The 27,628-nt window shown below is 41.3% G+C and overlaps 1 protein-coding gene across 6 annotated transcripts in view; it reads left to right on the top strand.

Annotated features, from left to right (window-relative positions):
• MCCC1 (methylcrotonoyl-CoA carboxylase 1) overlaps window positions 1-27,628 on the top strand; it is an 89,041-nt gene that overhangs the window by 48,906 nt on the left and 12,507 nt on the right. For all 6 annotated transcript variants that reach the window (XM_033211811.1, XM_033211813.1, XM_033211810.1 and 3 more), the window contains 6 exons: window positions 2,236-2,317; window positions 8,930-9,057; window positions 13,027-13,210; window positions 15,596-15,705; window positions 17,297-17,513; window positions 21,218-21,304. In XM_033211811.1, the coding sequence (XP_033067702.1) occupies window positions 2,236-2,317; window positions 8,930-9,057; window positions 13,027-13,210; window positions 15,596-15,705; window positions 17,297-17,513; window positions 21,218-21,304 (808 nt within the window). The remainder of the gene's footprint in view (window positions 1-2,235; window positions 2,318-8,929; window positions 9,058-13,026; window positions 13,211-15,595; window positions 15,706-17,296; window positions 17,514-21,217; window positions 21,305-27,628) is intronic.

Genomic DNA, 27,628 nt, shown 5'->3' with positions numbered 1-27,628 from the left:
TGGCTAGATATGGTGGCTCATACCTGTAATCCCAGGGCTTTAGGAGACTGAGATGGGTGGGTCACTTGAGGTCAGGAGTTCGAGACCAGCCTGGCCAACATACTGAAACCCTGTCTTTACTAAAAATATAAGAATTATCTGGGTGTGGTGGCAGGCACCTGTAATCCCAGCTACTCAGGAGGCTGAAACAGAATTGCTTTAAAAAACCCAGGAGGCAGAGGTTACAATGAGCCGAGATCACACCACTGCACTCCAGCCTGGGCAACAGAGTGAGACTCCATCTCCAAAAAAAAAAAAAAATTATTTATAGCCTTATTCTATAACCTTTTTTCTGCTATTTATTTATTTATTTATTTATTTGAGACAGAGTCTCACTCTGTAGCCTAGGCTGGAGTGCAGTGGTGCAGTCTTGACTCAGTATAGCCTCTGCCTCCTGGGTTCAAGTGATTCTCCTGCCTCAGCCTCCGGAGTAGCTGGGACTACTGGCACTGGCCATCACACCCGGCTAATTTTTGTATTTTTAGTAGATATGGGGTTTCACTATGTTGGCCAGGCTGGTCTCGAACTCTTGACGTCATGATCCGCCCACCTCAGCCTCCCAAAGTGCTGGGATTACAGGCGTAAGCCACTGCACCCGGCCCCTATTTTTAAATTTTTAAATTAAATTAAATTAAATTATTTCAAGACAGGGTCTTGCTGTGTCACCCAGGCTGGATGGAGTGCAGTGGCACAAACATGGCTCACTAGACCCCTGACATCTTGGGCTCAGGTGATCCTCCCACCTCAGCCTCCTGAGTGACTGAAACTATAGGTGTGTGCTATCATGCCTGGCCAATTTTTTTAATTTTTGTAGAGACGGGGGCTCACCATGTTGCTCTGTGGTTTGATTCTTGCCTGGCTGTTATCAGTCTCCTGGGCTCAAGTGCTTCACCCATCTTGGCCTCCCAAAATGTTGGGATTACAAGGGTGAGCCACCACACCTGGCCTGTTTTAACTTTTTAAACTTCTATTAAAAATGAAGATACAATCACACCCATCAGACCTAAACAGAGTCAGGATCATCAGTGTCACTTTCTTTTCTCCACATCTTGTCCCACTTAAAGTTTTCAGGGTCAATAACATCTTTGGAGCTGTCATATTCTATGATAACAATGCCGCCTTCTGAAATACTTCCTGAAGGACCTGCCTGAGGCTGTTTTGCAGATGACTTTTTTTTTCAGTAAAAGGGATACACTTTTTTTTTTTTTTTTTTTTTTTTGAGACGGAGTCTGGCTCTGTCTCCCAGGTTGGAGTGCAGTGGCCTGATCTCAGCTCACTGCAAGCTCCGCCTCCCGGGTTTACGCCATTCTCCTGCCTCAGCCTCCCGAGTAGCTGGGACTACAGGCGCCTGCCACCTCGCCCGGCTAGCTTTTTGTATTTTTAGTAGAGATGGGGTTTCACCGTGTTAGCCAGGATGGTCTCGATCTCCTGACCTCGTGATCCGCCTGTCTCGGCCTCCCAAAGTGCTGGGATTACAAGCTTGAGCCACCGCGCCTGGCCTAAAAGGGATACACTTTAAAGTAACTATTAAAATTGTATAGTATAGTAAATTAAAAAAAAAAAGTAGTTGTATTATCAGGTATTATATGCAGCACATCATTGTGTTATACTTATTTTTTTTTTTTTTGAGACGGAATCTCACTCTGTCACCCAGGCTGGAGTGCAGTGGCGCGATCTCGGCTCACTGCAAGCTCCACCTCCTGGGTTCACATCATTCTCCTGCCTCAGCCTCCCAAGTAGCTGGGACTACAGGCGCCCGCCACCACACCCAGCTAATTTTCTTTGTATTTTTAGTAGAGACAGGGTTTCACCGTGTTAGCCAGGATGATCTGGATCTCCTGACCTCGTGATCTGCCTGCCTCAGCCTCCCAAAGTGCTGGAATTATAGGCCTGAGCCACCGTGGCCGGCTGATTGTGCTATACTTTTGTATACTGGCAGTGAAGTCGTTTTGTTTACACCAGCCTCACCAGAAAACACATGAGTAATGACTGTGCTGTGATGTTATGGCAGCTACAGTGTCACTAGGTGATAGGGATTTTTCAGCTCCATTATAATCTTATGGGACAACTGTTGTATGTGTGATCTGTTGTTGACTGAGAAACGTCATTACGTGGCACCTGACTGAATTGAATTTTAATGGAATTTCTAGTAAGGCAAGCTACTAATGGAGATTTATTTAAATATCTTTTTCATAGCCTGGTATTAAACCTGAAGTAAGAAAAAAGCTGGGAGAAGCTGCAGTCAGAGCTGCTAAAGCTGTAAATTATGTTGGAGCAGGTATGTTAAGATTTGCTTCTAATGGAAGAGACGTTAACAGTGATTAATTTATGTTTTAGAAGGCAAGAGAAACACAAGTTTTAAATCAGTCGCTTTCAAGCTGTTTTGACCATATTCACAGTAAGAAATACGTTTTATATTGAGACCTGGTATGTACACATAAACGTTTATTTTTACATACATATATATTTGAAACAAACGTTTCATTAAACAGTACCTGTCTTAATTATATGAGTTTTGATATTTTGTATTCTATTTTAAAATCACTAGATTGATTTTTTTTACTTCTTTATAGTTAATAAACTTTATTTTTTAGAGCAGTTTTAAGCCTACAGCAAAATTGAGCAAAAAGTACAGAGAATTCCCATATACCCCCGTCCCCCGCCGACACTCCCCAACACACAAGCTCCCACAGTATCAGCATCCCTGTACCAGAGTGGTAACGTTTGTTAAAGTCAGTGTCCCTACAGTGACACATCATTATCACCCAAGTCCGTAGTTGACATTAGGGCTCACTCTTGGTGTTGTACATTCTGTGAGTTTTGACAAATGTGTAATGATATGTATCCACCATTGTACTATGATATAGAATAGTTTCAGTGCCCTAAACATCCTCTGTGCTCTGTCTGTTCATCCCTCCATTCCTCCTAAACCCCAGCAGCCATTCATGTTTTTACTGCCTCCATAGTTTTGCCTTTTCAAGAATGTCATATAGCTGGAATCATACAGTATTTAGCCTTTTCAGATTGGCTTCTTTATAATGTGCATTTAAGTTTCCTCCATGTCTTTTCACGGCTTGATAGTTCATTTCTTTTTTATGCTGAATAATATTTTGTTGTCTCGATGTCCCAGAGTTTATTATCCATTCAGCTACTGAAGGACATGTTGGTTGCTTCCAAGTTTTGGCAATTATGAATAAAGCTGCTATAAACGCCCTGGAAACAAACAGGCTTTTGTATGGACATAATTTTTTAGTTTATTTGGGTGAATACTAAGGAGTGTGCTACTGGGTCATATGGTGAGAGAATGTTTAGTTTTGGAAGAAACTGACAAACTCTCTTCTAGAGTGACTGTACTATTTTGCATTCCTACCAGCTACAAAAGAGATTTCCTGTTGCTCCAAATCCTCAACAGCTTTTGGTGATGTCAGTGTTTTGGATTCGGGTCATTTGGTATCTCATTGTTTTAATTTGCATTTCGCTAATGACATACAATATTGAACATATTTTCATATGCATACTTGCCATCTGTATATCTTCATTAATAAAGTGTCTGTTCAGGTCTTTCACCCATTTTTTAATCAGGTTGTTTGTTTTCCTATTGTTGAATTTTAAGAGTTCTTTGTATAATTTGAATAACAGTTATTTATCAGATGTGCCTTTTCAAACCTGTCCGTCTGAGGTTTGTCTTCACTTCTCTTGACTTTCCCTTTCTTTTTTTTCTTTTTTTTTGAGAGAGAGTCTCACTCTGTCTCCCAGGCTGGAGTGTAGTGGTGCGATCTCGGCTCACTGCAACCTCTGCCTCCCAGGTTCAAGCTATTCTCCTATCCCAGCCCCCCAAGTAGCTGGGATTACGGACATGCACCATCACACACCCAGCTACTTTTTTGCATTTTAGGTAGAGACGGGGTTTCAACACGTTAGCCAGGCTGATCTTGAACTCTTGACCTCAGGTGATTCGCCCGCCTTGGCCTCCCAAAGTACTGGGATTACAGGCATGAGCCACCACACCCGGCTGACTTTCCTTTTCACAGAGCAGAAGTTTTAAGTTTTAATGAAGTCCAGCATATCAATTATTTGTAGATCATGCCTTTGGTGTTGTATATAAAAAGTCATCACCATATTCAAGCTTGTCTAGGTTATATTATACTCGGCTGGCCTTGTGCTCTTTTGGAAGGTTATTAATTATTGATTCAATCTCTTTAATAAACATAGCTATTCAGATTATTTCTCTTTATAGAGACAGGGTCTCATTATATTGCCCAGGCTGGTCTTAGACTCTTGGCCTCAAGAGATCCTCCTGCCTTAGCCACCCAAAGTGCTGGGATTACAGGCATGAGCCACCATGCCTGGCCAATCCTCACTGCAACTATCACTTCCTGAACTCAAGCGGTCTTCCCACCTCAGCCTCCCAAGTAGCTGGGACTACAGGCATGTGCCACAACACTCAGCTAATTTTTAAACTTTTAGTAGAGACAGGATCCCCCTATATTGCCAAAGGTGGTCTCAAACCCCTGAGCTCAAGCATTCCTCCCACCTTGGCCTCCCAAAGTGTTGGGATTGCACACATGAGCCGCTGCACCTGGCCCTAGGTTTTCTCTTTCTTGTATGAGTTTTGACAGATTGTGTCTTTGAAGGAATCAGTTCATTTCATCTAGGTTTTCACATTTGTGGGCATAGAATTATTCGTATTTCTTTATTATCATTTTAGTGTCCATGGGATCTATAGCCCTCTTTTTGATTGATAGCCCTCTTTTTGTTCCATTACTAGCAATTTGTGTTTTCTCTCTTCTTTTTTTCTTGGTTAACCTGGCTAAAGGTTACTATGTTTTTGTTTTGTTTTGTTTTTGAAACAGAGTCTTACTCTGTCACCAGGCTAGAGTGCAGTGGCGAGATCTTGGCTCACTGCATCCTCCACCCACTGGGTTCAAGTGATTCTCTTGCCTCAGCCTCCTGAGTAGCTGGGACTACAGGCGCGCACCACCACACCCAGCTCAGTTTTTGTATTTTTAGTAGAAACGGGGTTTCACCATCTTGGCCAGGATGGTCTTGATCTCTTGACCTCGTGATCTGCCTGCCGCAGCCAAGGTTATTGATTTTATTGATCTTTTCAAGGAACTGGTTTGGGTTTTGGTGATTTTTTTCTATTGATTTTCCATTTTCAATTTCATTAATTTTTGCTTTAATTTTTATTATTTCTTCTGCTTACTTTGGATTTAATTTGCTGTTCTCATTAATTAAAATATAAGCTTAGATTATCAATTTTGGTATTTTCTTCTTTTCTAATATATACATTCAATGCTATAAATTTCCCACTATGCACTGCTTTTGATACATTCTTCAAATTTTGAAAGTTGTATTTTTATTTAATTCAAAATATTTAAATTTTTTCTTGAGATTTCTTTATTGATTCAGGTGTCATTTAGAAGTGTGTTGTTTAATATCCAAATATCTTAGGATTTACCAGATATCCTTCTGTTAGTGATTTCTAGTTTAGTTCTGTTATGTTCTGAGAGCAGACACTGTATGTATTACTATTCTTTTAAATTTGTTAAGACGTGGTTTATGTTCCAAAATGTGGTCTATCCTAGTGAATATTCCTTTCTAGTTTGAGAATGTGTTCTGCTGTTGTTGGATGAAATAGTCTATAGATGACAATTGTATCCAGTTGATTGATGGTGCTGTTGAGTTCAACTATGTCCTTATTGATTTTCTGCCTGCTGGATCATCCATATTTATTTAATAACAGATAGGTGGTAAAGTCTCCAACTATAATAGTGAATTAATCTATTTCTCCTTACAATTCTTTTTTGCCACATATATTTTATGCTCTGTTGCTAGGTACATGCATGTTAAAAATTGTTATGTCTACCCCTTTATCATTGTTTAATGCCCCTCATCCCTGATGACTTTTCTTGCTCTGAAATTTGCTCTAAAATTAAGATGGCTACTCCCACTCTCTTTGGTGTTAGCATATTCTATCTTTCTCTGTTTTTACTTTAAATCTACAAGTCTTTATATTTAAAGTGGATTTCTTGTAGATAACATATATTTGTCTGTTGCTTTTTTATCTACTCGAACAACCTCTGTCCTTAAATTGGTATATTCAGATATCAACATTTAAAGTGATTGTTAATATACTTTGATTAATATTTACCATATTTATTATTGTTTTCTGTTTATTCCCCTTTTTCCTATTTTTATCTTTCAGACTTTTTCTGCCTTTCATGGTTTTAATTGAGCATCTTATATGATCCAATTTCCTCTCCTGTTTTAGCATATCAAGTATGGTCATATGCTGCATAACACCATTTTGTTCAGTATAACAGTGGTTCCATAAGATTGAAATGCAGCTGAAAAATTCCTGTCTAGTGACATTGTGGCCACTGTAACATCATAGTACAATGCATTACTTTTTTTAGGTTTAGATATATTTAGATATACAAATACTTACCACTGTGTTACAGTTGCCTACAGTATGCAGTAACATGTTGTTACTGTTTCAAATATTACTTCCGTTCCTTCCTTTCTTCTCCTTCTGGTATTCTCATTCTGTGTAGTTATACCTTTTGTAGTTGGCTTACAGTGCTAGGTATTGTTCTGTTTAAGGTTTTTTTCTCATTGTTTTTCAGAATTGGAAGTTTCTGTTGTCATATCCTCAAGTTCAGAGGTTCTTTCCCCTGCCATACCCAATGTGCTAATGAGCCCCCCCAAAGCATGCTTCATTTCTATTAGGGTTATGGTTTGTTTTTGTTTTTTTTTCAATTCTAGCATTTCCTTTTTATTCTTTCTTAGAATTTTCACCTCTCTGCTTACATTGTCCATCTGTTCTTGCATATTGTCTACTTTTTTCATTAAAGCCCTTGGCCTGTTAATCACAGTTTAGAATTTCTGTGTCTGATAATTCTAACATTCCTGCCATACCTGATGCTTCTTCAGTCTCTTCGAACTGTGTTTTTTGCCTTTTAGTATGCCTTGTAATTTTTTGTTGAAAGATGGACATGGTGTACTGGGTAAAGAGAATTTTGCTAAACAGGCCTTTTGTAATGTGATAAGGCTGGAGGGGGCGTGTTCTACTGTCCCGTGATTGGATGTCAGTCTTGCTGAGCCTGTGCCCCTGGTGTGTGAACTTCACCAGCACTTCCTGGTATGTTTTTGTTTTGTTCTCCTCCACCCCTTAGATTGGACAGGATGTCTGGCAAAGGCTGGGGTTGGGTATTTCTCCTCCCCCAGTGAGGTTAGGCTCTGATAAGATCCCAGTCGTTTAGGCTCTGATAAAATAGTTTTTCTCAAGGGCAAACCTTGAATATTTTGGTGTATTTCAAACTGGTTTCATTTCCCTTCTTCTGATGCTGGAAGCATGGGAGGATTTTTCTCTGATATTCACTGTGAAGCCCTGGCAGAGCTCTTGGAGGTAAAACTCACAGAAGTGTGGGGTCCTCCTGTAACTGGGTTGCCTTGGAGTTTTTAACTCTTAGAGTTGTCCACACTGAGCTGCCAGGAATTTGTCAGTTACAGCTCAGGCTTATCCTCATGGCATCTCTCTATCTGCCTGTCAATTGTCTGTCTCTCTGGTTCTGTGGACAAGCAGCTTGCCCTGTGACTTGATTTCTCTGACAAATTTAAGAATTGTTGATTTTCAGCTTGTTCAGCTTTTTACTTGATAGGACAGAGTGGCAACTTCTAAGCTCCTTGATGCCAGATCAGATGCCAAAAGTCTTCAAATTGATTTTAAGCTGGGCACAGTGGCTCACACCTGTAATCCTAGCACTTTGGGAGGCCAAGGCAGGCGGATCACTTGAGGTCAGGAGTTCGAGACCAGCCTGGCCAACATGGTGAAACCTCATCTCTACTAAAAATACAAAAAATTAGCCGGACATAGTGGCGTGCGCCTGTGTTCCCATCTACAGGGAGGGTGAGGTGGAAGAATTGCTTGAACCCGGGAGGCAGAGGTTGCAGTGAGCCGAGATTGCGCCATTGTACCCCAGCCTGGGTGACAGAGTGAGATTCCGTCTTAAAAAAAAAAAATTGATTTTAAAATCCACTAATGGGTTGTGACCACACTTCTAAAAACAATTTTACATTGTATTCACGTTAAGCTAAGAGAAAAACACAGAAACACAGAAGACTAAAAACTATATGATTTCATTTATATAAAATTCTAGAAAAACTGTAGTGACAGAAAGCAGATTGGTGGTTTCCTGGATCCCAGGGTTTAGTGAAGGGACTGATTCCAAATGGGAACAAAGGAACTTTTTTTATGATGGAAATGTTCTATAGTTTCATTGTGGTTCTATGATTGTATTCAACTGCTAAATCACACACCTACACTTACAGTAGTTACAGTTTGTTGTCTAAAATTAAACCTTAATAAAGTTAGGGGAAATTTTTTAGAGCTTAATAGAATGCCAATAGATATTAACATAAAGTTTAGTTGCCAAACAATCTTTCAATGGGTTACCAGCCAAAGGACTTTAAAAGGAAATTCCTCGGAGCCCACAATCATGGAAAAAAAGTTTTCTTTTTCTCCATGGGGTTAGGGTGAGATGGGATGTCATGCTATGAGGCTCCCAGGATCTTGGTGCTCTGAGGCAGTAACATGTGGTCCACCCTTGTTCTCACTGTTACAGCAGCTGAAACAGATTCATAATTTGGGCTTACCATTTGCTCACAACCCCGAATATACCTTTCCGTTGCCAAATTTCATACAGCTCTCTATTTTTGACTAAGACTCATGCTGCTGCAAATGCGAGATGTTTTCTTCATGAAATGCAAAGTGTTACCATTGAATGAAGGCAGCAGTAAAACTTGATGTGATTCATCATGGGAGATTTTGGTTTGCTACTGATTGATTATACACTATTGAATATGACCATTGTTTTTTATCTTTTAGGGACTGTGGAGTTTATTATGGACTCGAAACATAATTTCTATTTCATGGAGATGAATACAAGGCTGCAAGTGGAACATCCTGTTACTGAGATGATCACAGGAACTGACTTGGTGGAGTGGCAGCTTAGAGTGCGAATATTTTTTTCTATTAAAGATCAGCCTTGGCTGGGTGCGGTGGCTCACACCTGTAGTCCCAACACTTTGGCAGGCCAAGGCAGGTGGATCACCTGAGGTCAGAAGTTCAAGACCAGCCTGGCCAGCATGGTGAAACCCTGTCTCTACTAAAAATACAAAATTAGCTGGGCGTGGTGCTGGGTGCCTGTAGTCGCTGGTACTCAGGAGGCTGAGGCAGGAGAATCGCTTGAGCTGGGGAGGCAGAGGTTGCAGTGAGCCGAGATCACACTGCTGCATTCCAGCCTGGGCGACAGAGCGAGACTCCATCTTAACAAAAGAAAAGAAAAAATAATCAGTCTTGATGGGAGGGAGGCGAGGGTTGAAAAACTACCTAAATGGTACCATGTTCACTGTTTGAGTGATGGGTGCACCAGAAGCCCAAACCCCAGCATTATGCAAAATACCCTTGTAGCAAATGTTCACATGTTCCACCTGAATCTGTAATTTACAAAATACCAAAAACAACAACAGCAACAACACAGTCTTGAGAATAGGTTACTACCTTTTGACCTCCTAAAGCAGGTGTCATTTTGGACAGGATTCAGTTCTTGGTGGTTGAGATGAGAACAGGAAGATGGGACGTAAAAAATGAAGCCACATTTGATGCTGTAGCTTTTTTTTTTTTTTGGTACATTGAGGACTCAGATTCATTTCCCCTTAGGCATGGGCAGCCAGCAGGTGAGATTCTATCACAGAGGCTTGCTCACAACCACATCACCTCAAAGGAAAAGCCTCATGGTCTACCTAAAGCCTCAGCATTCTGGACCAGGCCATCATTCGATTTTAAGAGGCAGGGCAGATGCTAGACAAGATGAAATGAGCTAAGGCAGAGTTGGGAATGAAGAGCCAAGGAGATGGTCTAGAACGATCCAAGTAAAGTGCGGATTTATGGCTGTTACTGGCCCATGAGCAAATGTTCATTCAGAGTAATTGTTTGGAAACTTACAAAGCATTTTGGCATTGCTGTGACACGTCTACTGTATTTTTCAAACACGTAAGGTTATAACTGTTCTTTTACTGTGGATAGTTTGAGAAGCACTGATATAAATCAGAATTCCACAAAACATACTTCTCAAATATTAATAATAGCTTAGTCTGTTTTTGTTCTCGTAAGAGCAACAGATTTTACTTTAGCCTTCTTTTTCTTAACATGAAAAAAATTTGTTAAGTAATACAGACATTCCTGATATCTGTAGGATTCTTGGTTCCTTATATATCCTGAATCTAAATTGTTTTCTTCATGGTGTGATGCTAAAGTCTTGATTGTTTTGATAATTTTATCTTTTCAGAACTTCAGTAAATAATAATATAATACTCCTTTTGTTGGTTCCTTGGGGGTGATTGGTGGTTTTAATTGAGCCAAAAGGTTCTTCTGGGGCTCTATATCCTAGGGCACTAATGAAAACCAGGCACAGCAAGCTAGTAAGTTTTAGTGAGTGTCAAGAAAAACTGTAGTGGCTTTGGAAACTTCTGGAAAGAGTGTTTATATTTCCAGAATTCAAGGAAAAGAAGGATAATTTTTCCGAAGCAGTAAATCAAGAGAGTTTAGACTTTGGAAATCATAAGAGAAAAAAAGATTTCTAAGGATGAAGGAAGGAGAAAGCTTTTGGGCATTAGGGAAACCAACAGACATTTATTTTTTGTAAGAGCTTGTCAAGGCTCTTCAGAAAGAGAAGCCAGCTTTTATCATCTGGGGAGGGACACTAGAACTCAGGGAAGCTGCTGGACCTGGTTTATACAGTTCAAGGCATTTGGCATCTGGCCTTTAAACAGAGGTAAAACAAAGGGGCTCACCATTTGGTGAGTCAAGAGTCCAAGCTTGAGGACCTGCCTGTGTAGTCAAGCCTTCCTAGAACAAGGGTTGAACAGTGACTGATGTGAGTGTCCTGGGTTCAGCCTACAGATACAGATAGTTAAAAGTGTTCAGGGGGCCGGGCGCGGTGGCTCACGCCTGTAATCCCAGCACTTTGGGAGGCCGAGGCGGGCGGATCACAAGGTCAGGAGATCAAGACCATGGTGAAACCCCGTCTCTACTAAAAATACAAAAAATTAGCTGGGTGCGGTAGCGGGCGCCTGTAGTTCCAGCTACTAAGGAGGCTGAGGCAGGAGAATGGCGTGAACCCAGGAGGCGGAGCTTGCAGTGAGCCGAGATCGCGCCACTGCACTCCAGCCTGGCAGACAGACTCCGTCTCAAAAAAAAAAAAAAAAAAAAAAAAAGAGTGTTCAGGGAAAGCTGGTGAAAATGTCAAGGTTAGGGGTTCCAGAGAGCCAATGTCAGCCTGAGAGAACTCAAATGGCACTATCTCCAAAGACCCAGAGGCGCTCAAGTGGATGCCAAGCTTGGAGGAAAATGGACAGGCAAAGACAAGTCAAGGTGAACATAAGAGACGGAGTTTTGCTCTTTTTGCCCAGGCTGGAGTGCAATGGTGTGATCTCAGCTCACTGCAACCTCCACCTCCAGGTTCAAGCGATTCTCCTGCCTCAGCCTCCTGTGTAGCTGGGATTACAGGCGTGCACCACTATGCCCAGCTAATTTGTGTGTTTTTAGTAGAGACGGGGTTTTACCATGTTGGCCAGGCTGGTCTTGAACTACTGACCTCAGGTGATCTGCCTACCTCAGCCTCCCAAACTGCTAGGATTACAGGCATGAGCCACTGCGCCTGGCCCAGAATTCTTTATTAAAATATTAAAGAATTTGTTCCAAGTCTATTGTGAACAGTGCTGCAATAAACATATGTGTGTATGCATCTTTTTAGTAGAATGATTTATAATCCTTTGGGTATATACCCAGTAATGTGATTGCTGGGTCAAATGGTATTTTTGGTTCTAGATCCTAAGGATGGAATGATAATAGGTAACATAATGCTTACTGTATGCCAGACACTTTTCTCTGAAGCATGGAAGGCTTAAGAAACTTGTCTACATGACAAAGAAAGTATAGAGACAAAATTTGAACCTAGGCAATCTGGCTGCAGAACCTGAGGTATTTTCAAAATATACTGCCATAAAGGCATTTAACTTAGTTCTGTTTCCTTTCATTCTTAACTGCTGTGCATCCTGATCTTTCATATTTACAGATTCAGAAAAATGAAACTTTTGCCTCTGTTTTATACTTAACTGGTGTAGTTCAATGTCATGCTAAGTTACTTAGAGTCTTTTTTCCTGTATCTAGATTGCTTTTTTAGGTTGTCATTTTCTCATCTTGGAAAAAAACTTGAGAGTAAATAGAGAAAAGTGCAGTGTGTCCTCCAATAGCCATTTCCAGTTTATACTAGTGAATTGAAGAGAGTGATTTGTTGTATTGGTACATAGTAGCCAAAATAGTAATAATTATAGTAACAACAAACCATAGTGATCACCCTGGTTGTAATCTGGTATCATGCAGTACACATCAACATAACAAAATTGAAAAACCATAATTTTCCCCTTTCTGTTTTGCTTTATCACCCACTTGCTGATGAAGATTACAGCATAGGATGACAACGCCAGCCACACTTTTTGCTTGGCTGTGAATCTAGTCGTAAACACTAATAATGTACTATTTTTTTAAAAAATTGATTTGGGAATTGAGTGCTAATGTTTTAAATGAAAACTGAGAGTATGTTGCCAGTAAGAAATTTTGGTTTTGATTATATTGAACAAACGCTGATTTTTATATTTGTAAGTTAGCCATCACTTTGCCTGCTTTTGCCATTTAAAGACTCTGATGCCCAAATGATAGACTGTTGCCAAGCTGCGTCTGTTTTTTAATTTATTTTTGTTTTGCCCAATACTCAAATGAGTAGACAAAATAATAGTTTTTATTTGGCTGCATTGCAAAACCTAAATGTACGTTTTACCTAGAAAAAAAGCAAGACCATTGATCTACTAAGTCTGGTAGCCGCTATGTGGTAGATTTCATAAGAAACACTATTCTGTTACCAGATTGCAGCAGGAGAGAAGATTCCTTTGAGCCAGGAAGAAATAACTCTGCAGGGCCATGCCTTCGAAGCTAGAATATATGCAGAAGATCCTAGCAATAACTTCATGCCTGGGGCTGGCCCATTAGTGCACCTCTCTACCCCTCAAGCAGATCCTTCCACCAGGATTGAAACTGGAGTACGGCAAGGTAAAGTCAAAGAAAATGAAAAGTCTCACTCAATTTTTAAGTTTTTAGTACATTATTATTGGAGAAATTCTGATCCCTGAGTCTTACGGAACTGTCTAGCATATTTTAAAATAAAGAATTTAAGTGATTTCTCAGTAACCATTACTTTTTCCCTCTGGAATTGTTATTTTTAAAGAATAGTTAGTGTTTTTAAACAGTGAACTCCTTTTCTTTGAAATTCAGCAGTACTTGGTGAAACCTAACTAGGAAATATTTTGTGCATACTGTTTTTGACCTGGCGTCATTACAAAACTGATTTAAGATGACTGATATCTGCTATGCACAAGGCAGACTGCCTTCAAGGTACATAAAGTATAAGTTGGAGAATTAATACATAAACTTAGTATAAGCTAAACAATAATAAAAAAATTACAGTAAAGAAACAGTGGAAGAGCTATCACAGTTCAGCATATGATTAATAAGAGTGGTCATAACTAGTGATTATTTAGGACTTCCTGCTTACAGGCACTGCTCTAGGTGATTTTTCTACATGTGTTCCTTTCACCATGAGAACTACCCTGTGAGTAGGCATTATTATCATCCCTGTTTTCTAGATGAGGAAACTGGAGCACAGAAGAGTTAAGTGACTTGTCCAAGGTCATCCGTGGAGCCAAGATTCAGACCCAGACAGTCTGGCTCCAGAGTCAGTACTCTGAGCCTCCATGGTCTCCTATCATCTTAATTTCAATTGCTGGAATAAGTTATACAGTGATAGGATATAGCAATTTTCAGGGGTAAGAAGTCACGCTAGACTGATATAATCAGGACAGATTTTTTTGTTTGTTTTTGTTTTTGAGATGGTCTCGCTCTGTGCCCAGGCTGGAGTACAGTGGTATGATCTCGGCTCATTACAACCTTTATCTCCCGTAGCTGGGATTACAGGTGTATACCAGCATGCCTGGCTAATTTTTTTTTGTTTTTTATATTTTTAGTAGAGACAGATTTTCACCATGTTGGCTAGGCTGGTCTCAAACTCCTAGCCTCAAGTGATCTGCCTGCCTCGGCCTCTCAAGGTGCTGGGATTACAGGGGTGAACCACTGTGCCTGGCCAGGACAAGTTTTTAAATGGATGTCTGGAATGGATTTAGATAGGTAGATTTAACAGCATAATGAAGAGTGAAGAAAAGAGAGAAAGGTATGTTTGAAGAATAGTAAGAGAATATGTGGCTGGAGACGGGTTGAAGGCAAATCCTAGTGTCCTGAAAACCAAAATGAGGATTTAGATCTTCTTAAAAATAAATTGGTAGCATTTTGAGAGCTCTGGATAAGCCACAGCAAGATTTGGTAGTTAGTAGACTCTTTAACTTAGCAAAGCATCTTAACTCTGCTTGCCCCACTGGTTCCTTCTTTTTTTTTTTTTTTTTTTTTTTTTTTTTTTTTTCGAGACAGAGTTTCACTCTTGTCGACCAGGCTGGAGTGCAATGGCACAATTTTCGCTCACTGCAACCTCTGCTTCCAGGTTCAAATTATTCTCCTTCCTCAGCCTCCTGAGTAGCTGGAATTATAGGTACCCGCCACCACACCCGGCTAATTTTTTTTGTATTTTTAGTAGAGACAGGGTTTCACTATGTTGGCCAGGCTTGTCTCCAACTCCTGACCTTGTGATCTGCCCACCTTGGCCTCCCAACGTTTTGGGAGTACTGGCGTGAGCCACCTGTAGGCATCTAATCTTACCAGTGAGGACTCTGGGGTTCAAAGAGGTCAAGTGACCTGCCAAAATCATGGAAAGACCCTACAACAACATTCTTTACAACACACTACATCCTTTTCTACTTGAACCATTTCTAACTAGTGGAATGCGCCCTGGTTCAGATTCTTGTTCTCTAGGACTGTAACCATCCTAGTGATGATAGTTGCCATTGGTTTATCAGCTTTGCCAGGTATGGCACTTGTCACTTTATTATCACTCCTCCCAGCAATCCTGCAGAACAGAGGAATTATTAAACTTGCTTGACTGGTGTGGAAACTGAAGGAGTGGAGGGTGGGGAACGCTAAGGGCAGAAATGAGGGGAATGTGAGAGGGTGGAGGATGATTGTGCTGACTTTGAAAATGAAAAGGGAAAAGAAGCTTCAGAAGAAGATAGGAGAGGGAAAGCCAGCTTGTGTGCCATTGAATCACCACATTAGGGCCTAGTGCTATTGGGTGACCCACCCTTGTTACACCTGGCAAGTTTTCAAAGCCCTCTGAACCTCAGGGTCCTCATGAATAAGTTTGTGTCGATGTTACTTATCATGCAGGGGTTTATGAGGATTAAGCGTGAAATGTACATAACAAAACGTCTTGCTTGTTGGATTTTATTCCTTTATGGTTTGACTTGAAGAGGTTATCGTGGTTTTCAATTTCAGGAGATGAAGTTTCCGTGCATTACGACCCCATGATTGCTAAGCTGGTCGTGTGGGCTGCAGATCGCCAGGCAGCATTGACAAAACTGAGGTACAGCCTTCGTCAGTACAATGTGAGTGATCTGAGACCGTGCCAGTGACCTTGATGTGTTTGCTCAGCACCAGAGGTCAGCCTTTGTCTTTGGCAAGGCCTTGGTCTTGTCAGCGTATTTTCGATTTCCATCAATTGCCCAAACAAAATAGTTTCATATGGCAGAATTTTGCAAGGGCCAGAGCAGGGTTTGAGGACTTCTTCATTTCAGTTACAAAAGAAAGATTGCAGAAGTAAAATTGTTAGTGTCAGTGCTATGTTTCGGTGAAATCCTATTCACTCTGTAGATAAATCCAACTATACATGGTACCTTAGTAGGTTTTTTATTTTTCCTAAGAGCTGTCCACAGTAGAAAATGCTTAGGAAATAAAAGCAGGTGTTTTCCTGAATGTTGTTTTCGCTACCCAGTATGCCTGCAGTCTGGGTTTATTTTCTCTAAAGTAAAATAATTATGTTCAGTTTCATCCCTTTAATAGAGTTTGTTATTTTTCTGTAGAACATTAATTTCCTTGGTGCAGAAAGTCCCATATCACATTGATTTGGCCCATAGAAGGATTTATTCACCCAGTTATTCAACTTGTTATGTGTTAATAATTGATCAAAGCTCTGGTTTCTGTGGCTTCAACCACACTGGCCGCCTTGCTGCTTCTGAGACTCACTCAGCATGCAGCCATGCATTCCTGTCCAATCTTCCAGAATGTTCTTCCTCCACATGATTGCAGGGCTCACTCCTGACTACCCCGCTCTCCTGCTCTGAACCCTTTCCCAGGCTGCCGCATTTAAAGTATGACCTTTTGTTATTCTTTATCCTCGTAGCCAGCCTTCATTTTCTTCATAGCATGTGACATTATATTCAATACCTGTTTACAGATATTGTTACTTGTTGCCCTAGAATGTAAACAGAGACTGTGAAGGCAGGGACTTCATACCTTTTGTTCCTCACAGTGCCTGGATCAGAGCCTGTCACTTAAGAGATGCTCAGGAAATGGCTGTTAAATGAATGAAGGAATGGATGAGTGAATGAATGAACCCAAAGCTCAGATAGCTGGTTTTACTTTTGATCCCATTTATTGGTGTATTTGAGTTAATTTTATACCTTTTAAAATTTTTGTATCAGTATATAAAATTTGGATTTTATTGTTGGAAGGAAGCTCTTTTAATGAAAGGAGGTCATTTAATCCTATCCTCTCCCCAGTATAGCAATCCAGCTTGCTGTTTGCAGTCTTCCTATTCCGTGGAAGCGTTCTGAGCAGCAAGTCTTCAATACCTTGCAAATGAATTTCATTTATGTTTCTTAACATTCATTATGTTCCTAACCTGAGTCAAGTAAGTGCCTCGGTATTTCCAGTATCCTCTTTGTCATATTAAAATGTAATTTTGAGTGTCAAGTCCAGATGGATATAGTAATAGTGGATGGACATAGTGATAGTGAGATGGTTTTTTGTGTTTTTTTTCCTGAGAGTTGTCCTGTTGCCACATGGTACCTTAGTAGGTTTTTTATTTTTCGTAAGAGTTGTTCACAGTAGAAAATGCTTAGATAAAAAGAGCAGGTGGTTTTCTGAACATATTGTTTTTCCCACTCATGAGGAACTGGGGCTTTATTCTCTTCCTAGATTGTTGGACTGCACACCAACATTGACTTCTTACTCAATCTGTCTGGCCACCCAGAGTTTGAAGCTGGGAACGTGCACACTGATTTCATCCCTCAACACCACAAAGAATTGTTGCTTAGTCGGAAGGCTGCAGCCAAAGAGTCTTTATGCCAGGCAGCCCTGGGTCTCATCCTCAAGGAGAAAGCCATGACCGACGCTTTCACTCTTCAGGCACATGGTACAGAAGGCTTTTCTCTTTCCTCTGCTTGTCAAGTTTTGCAAATCATCATTGAACATGCTTTTCTTTCTGTATGGCACCCTTGCCTCTCTTTTCTCCTCAGTGACTGACATCATTCTTTGCATTCTTTCTTTTTTAGTAAGAAGTTTGCAGACGTGTTTTTTAGTATGAAGGAAAGCTCTTCACTTACCATGGATGCACCCATAAACACTGTTTAACCCGTTAACTGGAGTGTAACTAATCACCTAACATTGTAGAAATGGATCTCTTTTTTTACAGACGTGAGCACAGTGGCTCACGTCTATAATCCCAGCACTTTGGGAGGCCAGGGCGGGTGGATCATGATGTCAGGAGATCAAGACCATCCTGGCTAACACAGTGAAACCCCATCTCTACTAAAAATACAAAAAATAAGCCGGGCGTGGTGGCACACGCCTGTAGTCCCAGCTACTTGGGAGGCTGAGGCAAGAGAATTGCTTGAACCCAGGGGCGGAGGTTGCAGTGAACCAAGATCACGCCACTGCGCTCCAGCCTGGGCAACAGGGTGAGACTCCATCTCAAAAAAAAAAAGAAAGAAATGGATCTCTTTTCAGTCAAGCACTTGTTCTCCCCACATCCTATGCTAATTTCTTACCACTTCTTTTGTTCACCACTCCTCATGGCCCCACTTTGTTATGTCCTTTGTACCTGCAGCAACTCCCTTTGTCCCAGAGTCTCAAGACAGAACACCAGAGACTTAGATTCCCTTGGGTTACCCATGACTTACTGTCGAATTACTTCTTCCTCTTTTTCCATCCTGTGATTGAATGTCTACCTAGAGACTTCATAGTGTCATAGTATCCAAGCATAGGAATGGCCATAACAGGGTTCATCCTGGCTACCACACACATGCATTGCATCCCTGCCCCAGCACACCCACTAAGCTGTTGCCCAACTTCTTCCTAACACCTTGGGAAACTGAAAGTTCATTACTTCATCGGGTAGTTTATACTTTCAGTCAGTTCTCCCTTAGAAAGTTCTGCCCTAAAAAAAAAAAAAAAAGAAAGAAGAAAGAAAGTTCTGCCCTAGCCGGGCGTGGTGGCTCAAGCCTGTAATCCCAGCACTTTGGGAGGCTGAGACGGGTGGATCACGAGGTCAGGAGATCGAGACCATGCTGGCTAACACGGTGAAACCCCGTCTCTACTAAAAATACAAAAAACTAGCCAGACGAGGTGGCGGGCGCCTGTAGTCCCAACTACTCGGGAGGCTGAGGCAGGAGAATGGCGTAAACCCGGGAGGCGGAGCTTGCAGTGAGCTGAGATCCGGCCACTGCACTCCAGCCCGGGCGACAGAGCAAGACTCCATCTCAAAAAAAAAAAAAAAAAAAAGAAAGTTCTGCTCTTAAACCAAACACCACATGTTCTCACTCATAGGTGGGAATTGAACAATGAGAACACTTGGACACAGGGTGGGGAACATCACACACCAGGGCCTGTTGTGGGGGTGGGGGAAGGAGAAGGGGAAGGGATAGCATTAGGAGAAATGCCTAATGTAAATGATGAGTTAATGGGTGCAGCACACCAACATGGCACATGTATACATATGTAACAAACCTGCACGTTGTGCACATGTACCCTAGAACTTAAAAGTATTAAAAAAAAAAAATTCTGCCCTTTAAATTGATACAGAATCTCAGCTCTCACATACTTTTTGCATTTCAGGCTAGCTCTGACCTTCGGAGCAAACAGAATTTTTAAAAATCTAATCTGTTTTTCTCTTTTATTGGTAATTATTGTATTACCCTATACAGTTTGAGCATCCCAAATCCCCAAATCCAAAATGCTCCAGAATCGGAAGCTTTTTCAGCGCTAACATGATGCTCAAAGGAAATGCTCATTTTCCGGAACATTTCAGATTCCAGATATTTGGATCAGGGATGCTAACCCAGTTAAATATAATGCAAATAATCCAAAAAAAAAAAAAAATCTGAAATTCAAAACACTTCTGGTCCCAAGCATTTTGGATAAGTGATACTGAACCTATATTATTATACGATCCTATCATTAGAATCTTTAATTTCTGTATCATTTAGATTCATTCAAGATAGCTATTTTGAAAGCTTAAAATGTAACGTTTTAAGTGCTGAAAACTGCATCTTTAGAAGATTTGTGCTCTATCCTCATTTTATCCTTTTACATTGAATGAAAATGCATCTAAATATGTCCCATGTGGTATTCCTGAGCCTGAACTTAACATTTTTAGAATGGAGTGTTCTCTTACTGTGACTTTCCTTTTAAAAGTTTATAATTGGTACAGATATGAGGTTCAGAATAAATTGCATCAGCTTAGCTATGCTGAAGCACCTGGATATTGTCCAATAGAGGATGTACACCCAAATGCCCATAAGGGGCCAGGCGCAGTGGCTCACGCCTGTAATCCCAACACTTTGGGAGGCCCAGGGCAGGTGGATCACTTAAGGTCAGGAGTTTGACCTTAAGTCAGCCTGGCCAACATGGTGAAATCCCGTCTCCACTAAAAATACAAAATTAACCGGCTATGGTGGCATGCACCTGTAATCCCAGCTACTCAGGAGGCTGAGGCAGGAGAATCACTTGAACCCAGGAGGTGGAGGTTGCAGTGAGCCGAGATCATGCCACTGCTCTCCAGCCTGGGCAACAGAACGAGACTCGTCTCAAAAAAAAAAAAAAAAAAAGGCTGTAAGGGCTGAGCCAACAACATAAAAGAGTAAAAGAGGCCAGGTGAAAGAAAAATAGTGAGCAGTAGAGACTTTGGTGACCTGGAATGAATTTGCCCCATCAAAAGGGGTGACCATGGTACAGTTTATGCCACCGTAGGATTAGAGTTTAGGTTGCAAATAGATTCTTCAGTAGAAGCTAGAATTTTTCATATGAAATTTCGTAAGATGTAAACAAAAGTATCCCTTTAAACTTAAAACAACAAGAACAAAAACAGCACATCTGAGCTGCCAATTTAGGACTTGCGTGTTTTTTGTTTTTTTTTTGGAGATGGAGTCTCGCTCTGTCGCCCAGGCTGGAGTGTGGTGGCACGATCTTGGCTCACTGCAAGCTCTGCCTCCCAGGTTCACGCCATTCTCTTGCTTCAACCTCCCAAGGAGCTGGGACTACAGGCGCCCACCACCATACCCGGGTAATTGTTTTGTATTTTTAGTAGAGACGGGGTTTCACTGTGTTAACCAGGATGGTCTCGATCTCCTGACCTTGTGATCTCCCTGCCTTGGCCTCCCAAAGTGCTGGAATTACAGGTGTGAGCCACTGTGCCTAACCAGGACTTGCATTTTATGTTTTCTTTTGTAAGGTGTAAATTTCGTAGGCTTGATGCTTATAAATTTGTTACTGAGGCCGGGCGCGGTGGCTCAAGCCTGTAATCCCAGCACTTTGGGAGGCCGAGACGGGTGGATCACGAGGTCAGGAGATCGAGACCATCCTGGCTAATACGGTGAAACCCCGTCTCTACTAAAAAATACAAAAAACTAGCCGGGCGACGAGGCGGGCGCCTGTAGTCCCAGCTACTCGGGAGGCTGAGACAGGAGAATGGCGTGAACCCGGGAGGCGGAGCTTGCAGTGAGCTGAGAGCCGGCCACTGCACTCCAGCCTGGGCAGCAGAGCAAGACACCGTCTCAAAAAAAAAATAATAATAAATAAATAAATAAATAAATTTGTTACTGAATTTTAAATTTTTTCTAGATCAATTCTCTCCATTTTCGTCTAGCAGTGGAAGAAGACTGAATATCTCTTATACCAGAAACATGACTCTTAAAGATGGTAAAAACAGTAAGTAATGTTTCATTAAAAGAGAAATGTGAGTCATAGAAATGTATCACATTAGTCTGAAAAAGAGGATAACAGCCTGGTCATGATCAGTCAGTTACAATTTTTTAAATGCCTAGGCTAAACATTGGAAGGAAATATGCCAAAATAATAGAATTGATTGGCTCTGGGTAGTAGAGTTGATGGTATTTGCTTTTCTTCTTTGCACTTTTTAAATATTTTGTAAATATTCTAAAAATATGTCATAAAATAAATGTAGCAAAACAGCTGAAATGAAATATGCCAGAATGTTAGAAATATGCAAAAAAAAAAACACCTCTTTTTCCCTAATTCTTTGTACTTTTTTTCTTGCTTTGCAATTCTTCTGCAGCAAGAGTGTATTATTCTTAAATAAGAAAAACGGTTTTCAGCTGGGCACGGTGGCTCACGCCTGTGGTCCCAGCACTTTGGGAGGCTGAGGCAGGCAGATCACAAGGTCAAGAGATAGAGACCATCCTGGCTAACACGGTGAAACCCCGTATCTACTAAAAATCCAAAAAATTAGCCGGGCGTAGTGGCGGGTGCCTGTAGTCCCAGCTACTCAGGAGACTGAGGCAGGAGAATGGCGTGAACCAGGGAGGCGGAGCTTGCAATGAGCTGAGATCGCGCCACTGCACTCCAGCCTGGGTGACAGAGCGAGACTCCATCACAAAAAAAAAAAGAAAAAAGAAAAACAGTTTTCAAAACTATGTCAGAGAGGGACGATTACCCACTGCCCAGGCAGTGTTTCAGGGGTTCAAGTGGAAGTGGGTCACTGCAGAGCTATAATTTATTAAGTGTCTTATCTCATATAAGTTTTTATCTTCACAACATAAATGAGGGGGAGTCGCTGTTATACCCATGTATGGATGATGAAAGCATGGATGATAAGGCACAGAAGTGAAGTAATTTAGTCAAGGCTAGTGAGTGGCCAAGCTAGGATTGACACCCACTCTTTGTGACATTGACTCTTAGGCTATTTCCACCAGTTTTCCAATAGAAAATTGATTTTTGATTGTCAGCTAATTTGAGTTGACTCAACTTAGGGACTGACTTTCTTTAACTGAAGTCAAAAGAGGCTGATGCTTAAGCCAGAAGGCAGTTTATAAACTTCTGGCTGGAGCAGTGTAGCAGCAGGACCAGAATTCTACGATAGCTGGTCACTGTATCCCTTCTGCTGTAAGACAGTTTGTGTGGGAAGCCCAATGGGTGGAGTCAGAGCTCAGAGTCCTGGCTGACCTTGAATGTGAGATGTCATTGAACTGTGACAGTTCTGTTATAAAAATATGCCTCCCAGTAGGGCAGAATACTTTTGTCAGCTGATCACAGAATCCTCTTCCTTGGACAGAGGAAAATCTTTTTTACTTCACCTCTATGAAGACACTAACTCAGTAACAATTTTTTTTGTTTTGTTTTTTGACACAGAGTCTCTGTTGCCCAGGCTGCAGTGCAGTGGCACAATGTCGGCTTACTGCAAGCTCCGCCTCCTGGGTTCACACCATTCTCCTGCCTCAGCCTCCAGAGTAGCTGGGACTACAGGCGCCCACCACCACACCCGGCTAATTTTTTGTATTTTTAGTAGATACGGGGTTTCACCGTGTTAGCCAGGATGGTCTCTATCTCTTGACCTCATGATCCGCCCACCTCGGCCTCCCAAAGTGCTGAGATTACAGGCGTGAGCCACCGTGCCCGGCAAGTAACAAATATTTTGTTCACACAAGTTTATTGGGTTACAGCTCTTCAGTTATTTTTCAATTCTGAGCCTAGATGGTCATTGCCTTAAGTGCATTGGGCATATTGTCAAGCCTTTATAACGAAAATTTGCAAACATCCTTTATATAGTAGCATTCTGCAAATGGTTAACCCATCCGTTTATGCTCATTTCATCCTAAGAAATACAGCCCCCCAAATCTGGAAGTATCTTATCTTACTCTAGACTCCTATATGCTAAATACAAGTATCAGAAGCGGTAAAGTTTCACTGGCTTCTTCAACCTTAATTAAACAGAAGAATTACATATGTGATTGTAATTCATATAAGCCAACTGTGTTATTTGGCATGGCTCTTCACTAAAGCAGCAAGCACTGATTGGAAGTATGCTGTGTTTTTTGGAATTAAAAAATATTTTCATTAAAAAATGAGTACATAATTGAAAAGCCAACATGATTGCTGTTCACTACATCCTTTTGGCAATATTCTATGAAAATAATCCAAGTGTGTATGTAACAGCTTTCAGAAAATGTTATATTGCTAAGTCTCCAAAAAAATGCTAATAAGCCATGACCACAATTAAATAGAATGCATGAAATAGGAAGCTTAAGAGACCAGGCCGGCCACAGTGGCTCACACCTGTAATCTCAGCACTTTGGGAGGCCAAGGTGGGAGGATTGCTTGAGGGCAGGAGTTCAAGATCAGCCTAGGTGTGATATAGTGAGATCCTGCCCCTATTTATAAAATAAAAAATTTTAAAAAGGGGGAAAAAAATAAGATACCAGAAGAGCAGGACTCCGTCTCAAAAAAAAAAAAAAAAAAGATACCAGAAGCATTTATGAGTCAAAAGCAGAAGCAACTTCTAGTGAACTCAGTGAGAATGACCAACTATTTTAAGTATTCAAGGCTTGCAAGCTATTCTTACTTTGCTACTAGAGACCATGTTTCACAGAACCCGGCCCAATCTCAATGATAATAATGGCTAAAAAGTATTTGGTATATGTCAGTTACTGTATTTAAACACTTTCCAAAGATTCTTTCATTTGTATTTTCAGAACTGGCCAATGAGATTGGTGTTATTATTAGTGTGAACTTTATAAATTACTAATCTCTCTAAGCCAAGGTCAAGGCTGAGAGAGATGAGTAATTTTCCAAAAAGTCACACCAAAAGTAATTGGTAGAGTTGGGATTTGAACCCACACTCCAGGATCCATGTGCTGACCGAATACTGCAAGTGCCACACTTGCATACCTTATTAAATGTATAAGAGGATATTTAAGGTTCTCTTGTAGGTGACGAAAGATATCTAGGGTAGGAGTTTTTTTTGGTAGTGTCTTTACTGTGATCTGTTGGCATTCGTGCCAGTTAAATACATGTCATATTTTATAAATTCAAAGAAAATTGCTGTGGTGTAATTGGAGGCACTTTCTGATAAGAAGAGTTAAAGCCTGTCAACATGATATAGGGTGGAGAAGTTTTATTCGTTCATACATTCAGTACAAAGTTTTTGATAAAATAGATATGCCAAGTGATGTGGAGAAGAGAAGGAAATGTCTTTGTCCCTGCTTTTTTTCTGTTAAGGAATTTGCCATTTGGAAGTGTGTATGTTGAGAAGATGGAGAGCATAGTGGTCAAGAGTGCGGTCCCTGGAGTTCTTGTACTTTAGTATTTGACTTTTGTGAACATTTTAATTTTGATAATTTTTCTGAAACAACTGATAGAGAGGAAAATCACTCTTTATAAACCAGGATGAGAGGAGAATCATAGTGGGTGTTTTGTATGCAGAAGGCTAAATGTTCAGAGGAGGGAGAATTTACTCTGCCCAGGCTGACTCTTCCCAAGGACAGTGAGCCTGATGTGAATGGGCAGTGAGGTTTCTGTGCTGTGGCAGGGCACCAGTAGCGTAGTGAAAGAGAAGGGTGAGCATAGAGCCACAGTGCAGGGAAAGCTGGGGGCATACATGGGGAATGTTTTTTTGTGTGTGTGGTTTTTTGGTTTTTTTTTTCTGAGACAGAGGCCCACTCTGTCGCCCAGGCAGGAGTGCAGTGGTGTGATCTCAGCTTACTGCAATCTCTGCCTCCCGCGTTCAAGCGATTCTCCTGCCTCAGTCTCCTAAGTAGCTGGGACTACAGGTGAATGCCACCACGCCCAGCTAATATTTGTGTTTTTAGTAGAGATGGGGTTTCACCATGTTGGCCAGGCTGGTCTCCAATTCCTGACCTCAGGCGATCCTCCCACCTCGGCCTCCCAAAGTACTGGGATTACAGGTGTGAGCCACCGTGCACGGCCTAGGGAATGTTAATTGTCCCACTTTCCCATTTGGGTGGAGTATCAGGCCGTCCATGGAGGAGAATGGTAGGAAATAAGACTAAGAGGTTGGGGCCTCCAATATCAGGCGAAGTATTTGGAATGGGGTCAGGACATCAGCTCTGAGTATTGAGATGAGAAGCAGGAACACCCCAGAGGACCTCCTCAGATTCAGCCAGGCCTGAAGCAGTGGGGCCTGCGGCAGGGTAGAGCAGTAGGAATGGACGGAAGAGATGCATAGGACAGGGAAGAATTTGGCAGCATTGTAGTAACTGTCCCTATTTCTAAAATAAAAATTTTTAAACAGGAAAAAAAAAAATAAGATGCCAGAAGCATTTATGAGTCTAAAGCAGAAGCAACTTCCAGTGACCTCAGTGAGAATGACATTTTAAGTATTCCAGACTTGCAAGCTATTCTTACTTTGCTACTAGAGGCCATGTTTCACAGAACCCAGCAGTGGAAACTGTTGCATGTGGAAAGCAAAGAGGACGAGGCAAGGATGTTGCATGTGGAAAACAAAGGAGGAGGAGGCAAGGATGACAGGTTTTAAGCCTGGATGACAAGGAGCATCGGGGTGCCAGTCAGGGAGCTCACGGGTCTGGAGGAGAAGAAGGTAGAGGGAGAAGATTGGTTGGCCCCGCCGTGTTCATCTTAAGTCATCAGTGGAGCATCCAGCTGGTAATGATAATAATCATCAGAGGTCACCTGGAGAAGGAACGTCGGGGCTGGAAACAGATGTGAGCTGGCAGCATCAAAATGAGTACTGAAGTATCAAAAGCAGACAAATTGATTTTGACCTATATACTCTACTCCACAAAACTTTAGATTTTCATCTCCTCAGATAGTCAACCAATTCCATACTCACGTAATCTAGGCATACTCTGGAGTTATTGCAGGTTTGGTTCCAGACCACTGCAATAAAGTGAGTCAAAGTTTTTGGTTTCCTCATGCATATAAAAGTTATGTTTATATTATACTTTAGTTTATTGTGTGCCAATAACATTATGTCTAAAAAAAACAATGTATATACCTTAATTAAGAAATGCGTTATGGCTAAAAAAAATGCTAATGATTATCTAAGCCTCCAGTGAGTTGTAATCTTGTTGCTGGTGAAGGGTCTTGCCTTAGTGTTGATTACTGTGATTGATTTAGAGTGGTGATTGCTGAAGTTTGGGGTGACTGTAGCAGATTTTGTAAAATAAGACACCAAGGAGGTTTGCTGCTTCAGGTGACTTCCTTTCATGAAAGATTTCTCTGCAGTATGCAGTATTGTTGAGATGTAGCAATTCGGTCACATCTTCAGGCTCCACTTCTAATCCTAGGTCCCTTGCTATTTCTACCACATCTGCAGTTACTTCCTCCACTAAAGTTTCAAACTCCTAAAAGTCATCCATGAGTCATTAACGTTTTGCAAACTCTTGTTAATGTTGATAATCCGACCTCCTCCCATGAATCACAAATGTTCTTAATGGCATCTAGAAGGTTTTCAATTTACTTTGCCCAGGTCCATCAGAAGACTCACAATCTATGGCAGCTATTGCCTTACAAAATATATTTCTTAACAAGATTTGAAAGTTGAAATTACTCCTTGAGGCCGGGTGCGGTGGCTCAAGCCTGTAATCCCAGCACTTTGGAAGGCCGAGACGGGCGGATCACGAGGTCAGGAGATCGAGACCATCCTGGCTAACACGGTGAAACCCCGTCTCTACTAAAAATACAAAAAGACTAGCCGGGCGAGATGGTGGGCGCCTGTAGTCCCAGCTACTGGGGAGGCTGAGGCAGGAGAATGGCATAAACCCGGGAGGCGGAGCTTGCAGTGAGCTGAGATCCGGCCACTGCACTCCAGCCTGGGCGACAGAGCGAGACTCCACCTCAAAAAAAAAAAAAAAAAAAAAAAAAGAAATTACTCCTTGATCCATGGGCTGCAAAAAGGATGTTGTGTTAGCAGGCATGAAAACATTAATCTCCTTGTATATCTCCATCAGAGCTGTTGGGTGGTGACTATGTGCATTGTCACTGAGTGATAATATTTTGAAAGGAATCTTTTTTATCTGAGCACTATTGAGTAGGTCTCAACAGTGGGCTTAAAATATTCAGTAAACCATGATGTAAACAGAAGTGCTGTCATCCAGGCTTTGTTGTTCCATTTATAGGGCATAGGTTGATTTAGCATCATTCTTAAAGGCCCTACGATTTTCAGAATGGTAAATGAGCATTTAATTCAACTTAAAGTCACTGGCTGCATTAACCCCTAGCAAGAGAGTCAGCCTGTCCTTTGAAGCTTTGGAACCA

This window comes from Trachypithecus francoisi, unplaced genomic scaffold (genome assembly GCF_009764315.1).
Source record: "Trachypithecus francoisi isolate TF-2019V2 unplaced genomic scaffold, Tfra_2.0 Lachesis_group0, whole genome shotgun sequence".
In the NCBI taxonomy this organism is placed as follows: domain Eukaryota; kingdom Metazoa; phylum Chordata; class Mammalia; order Primates; family Cercopithecidae; genus Trachypithecus; species Trachypithecus francoisi.
Note: the sequence above shows the minus strand (reverse complement) of the source record. Positions and strands in the feature narration are given on the sequence as shown.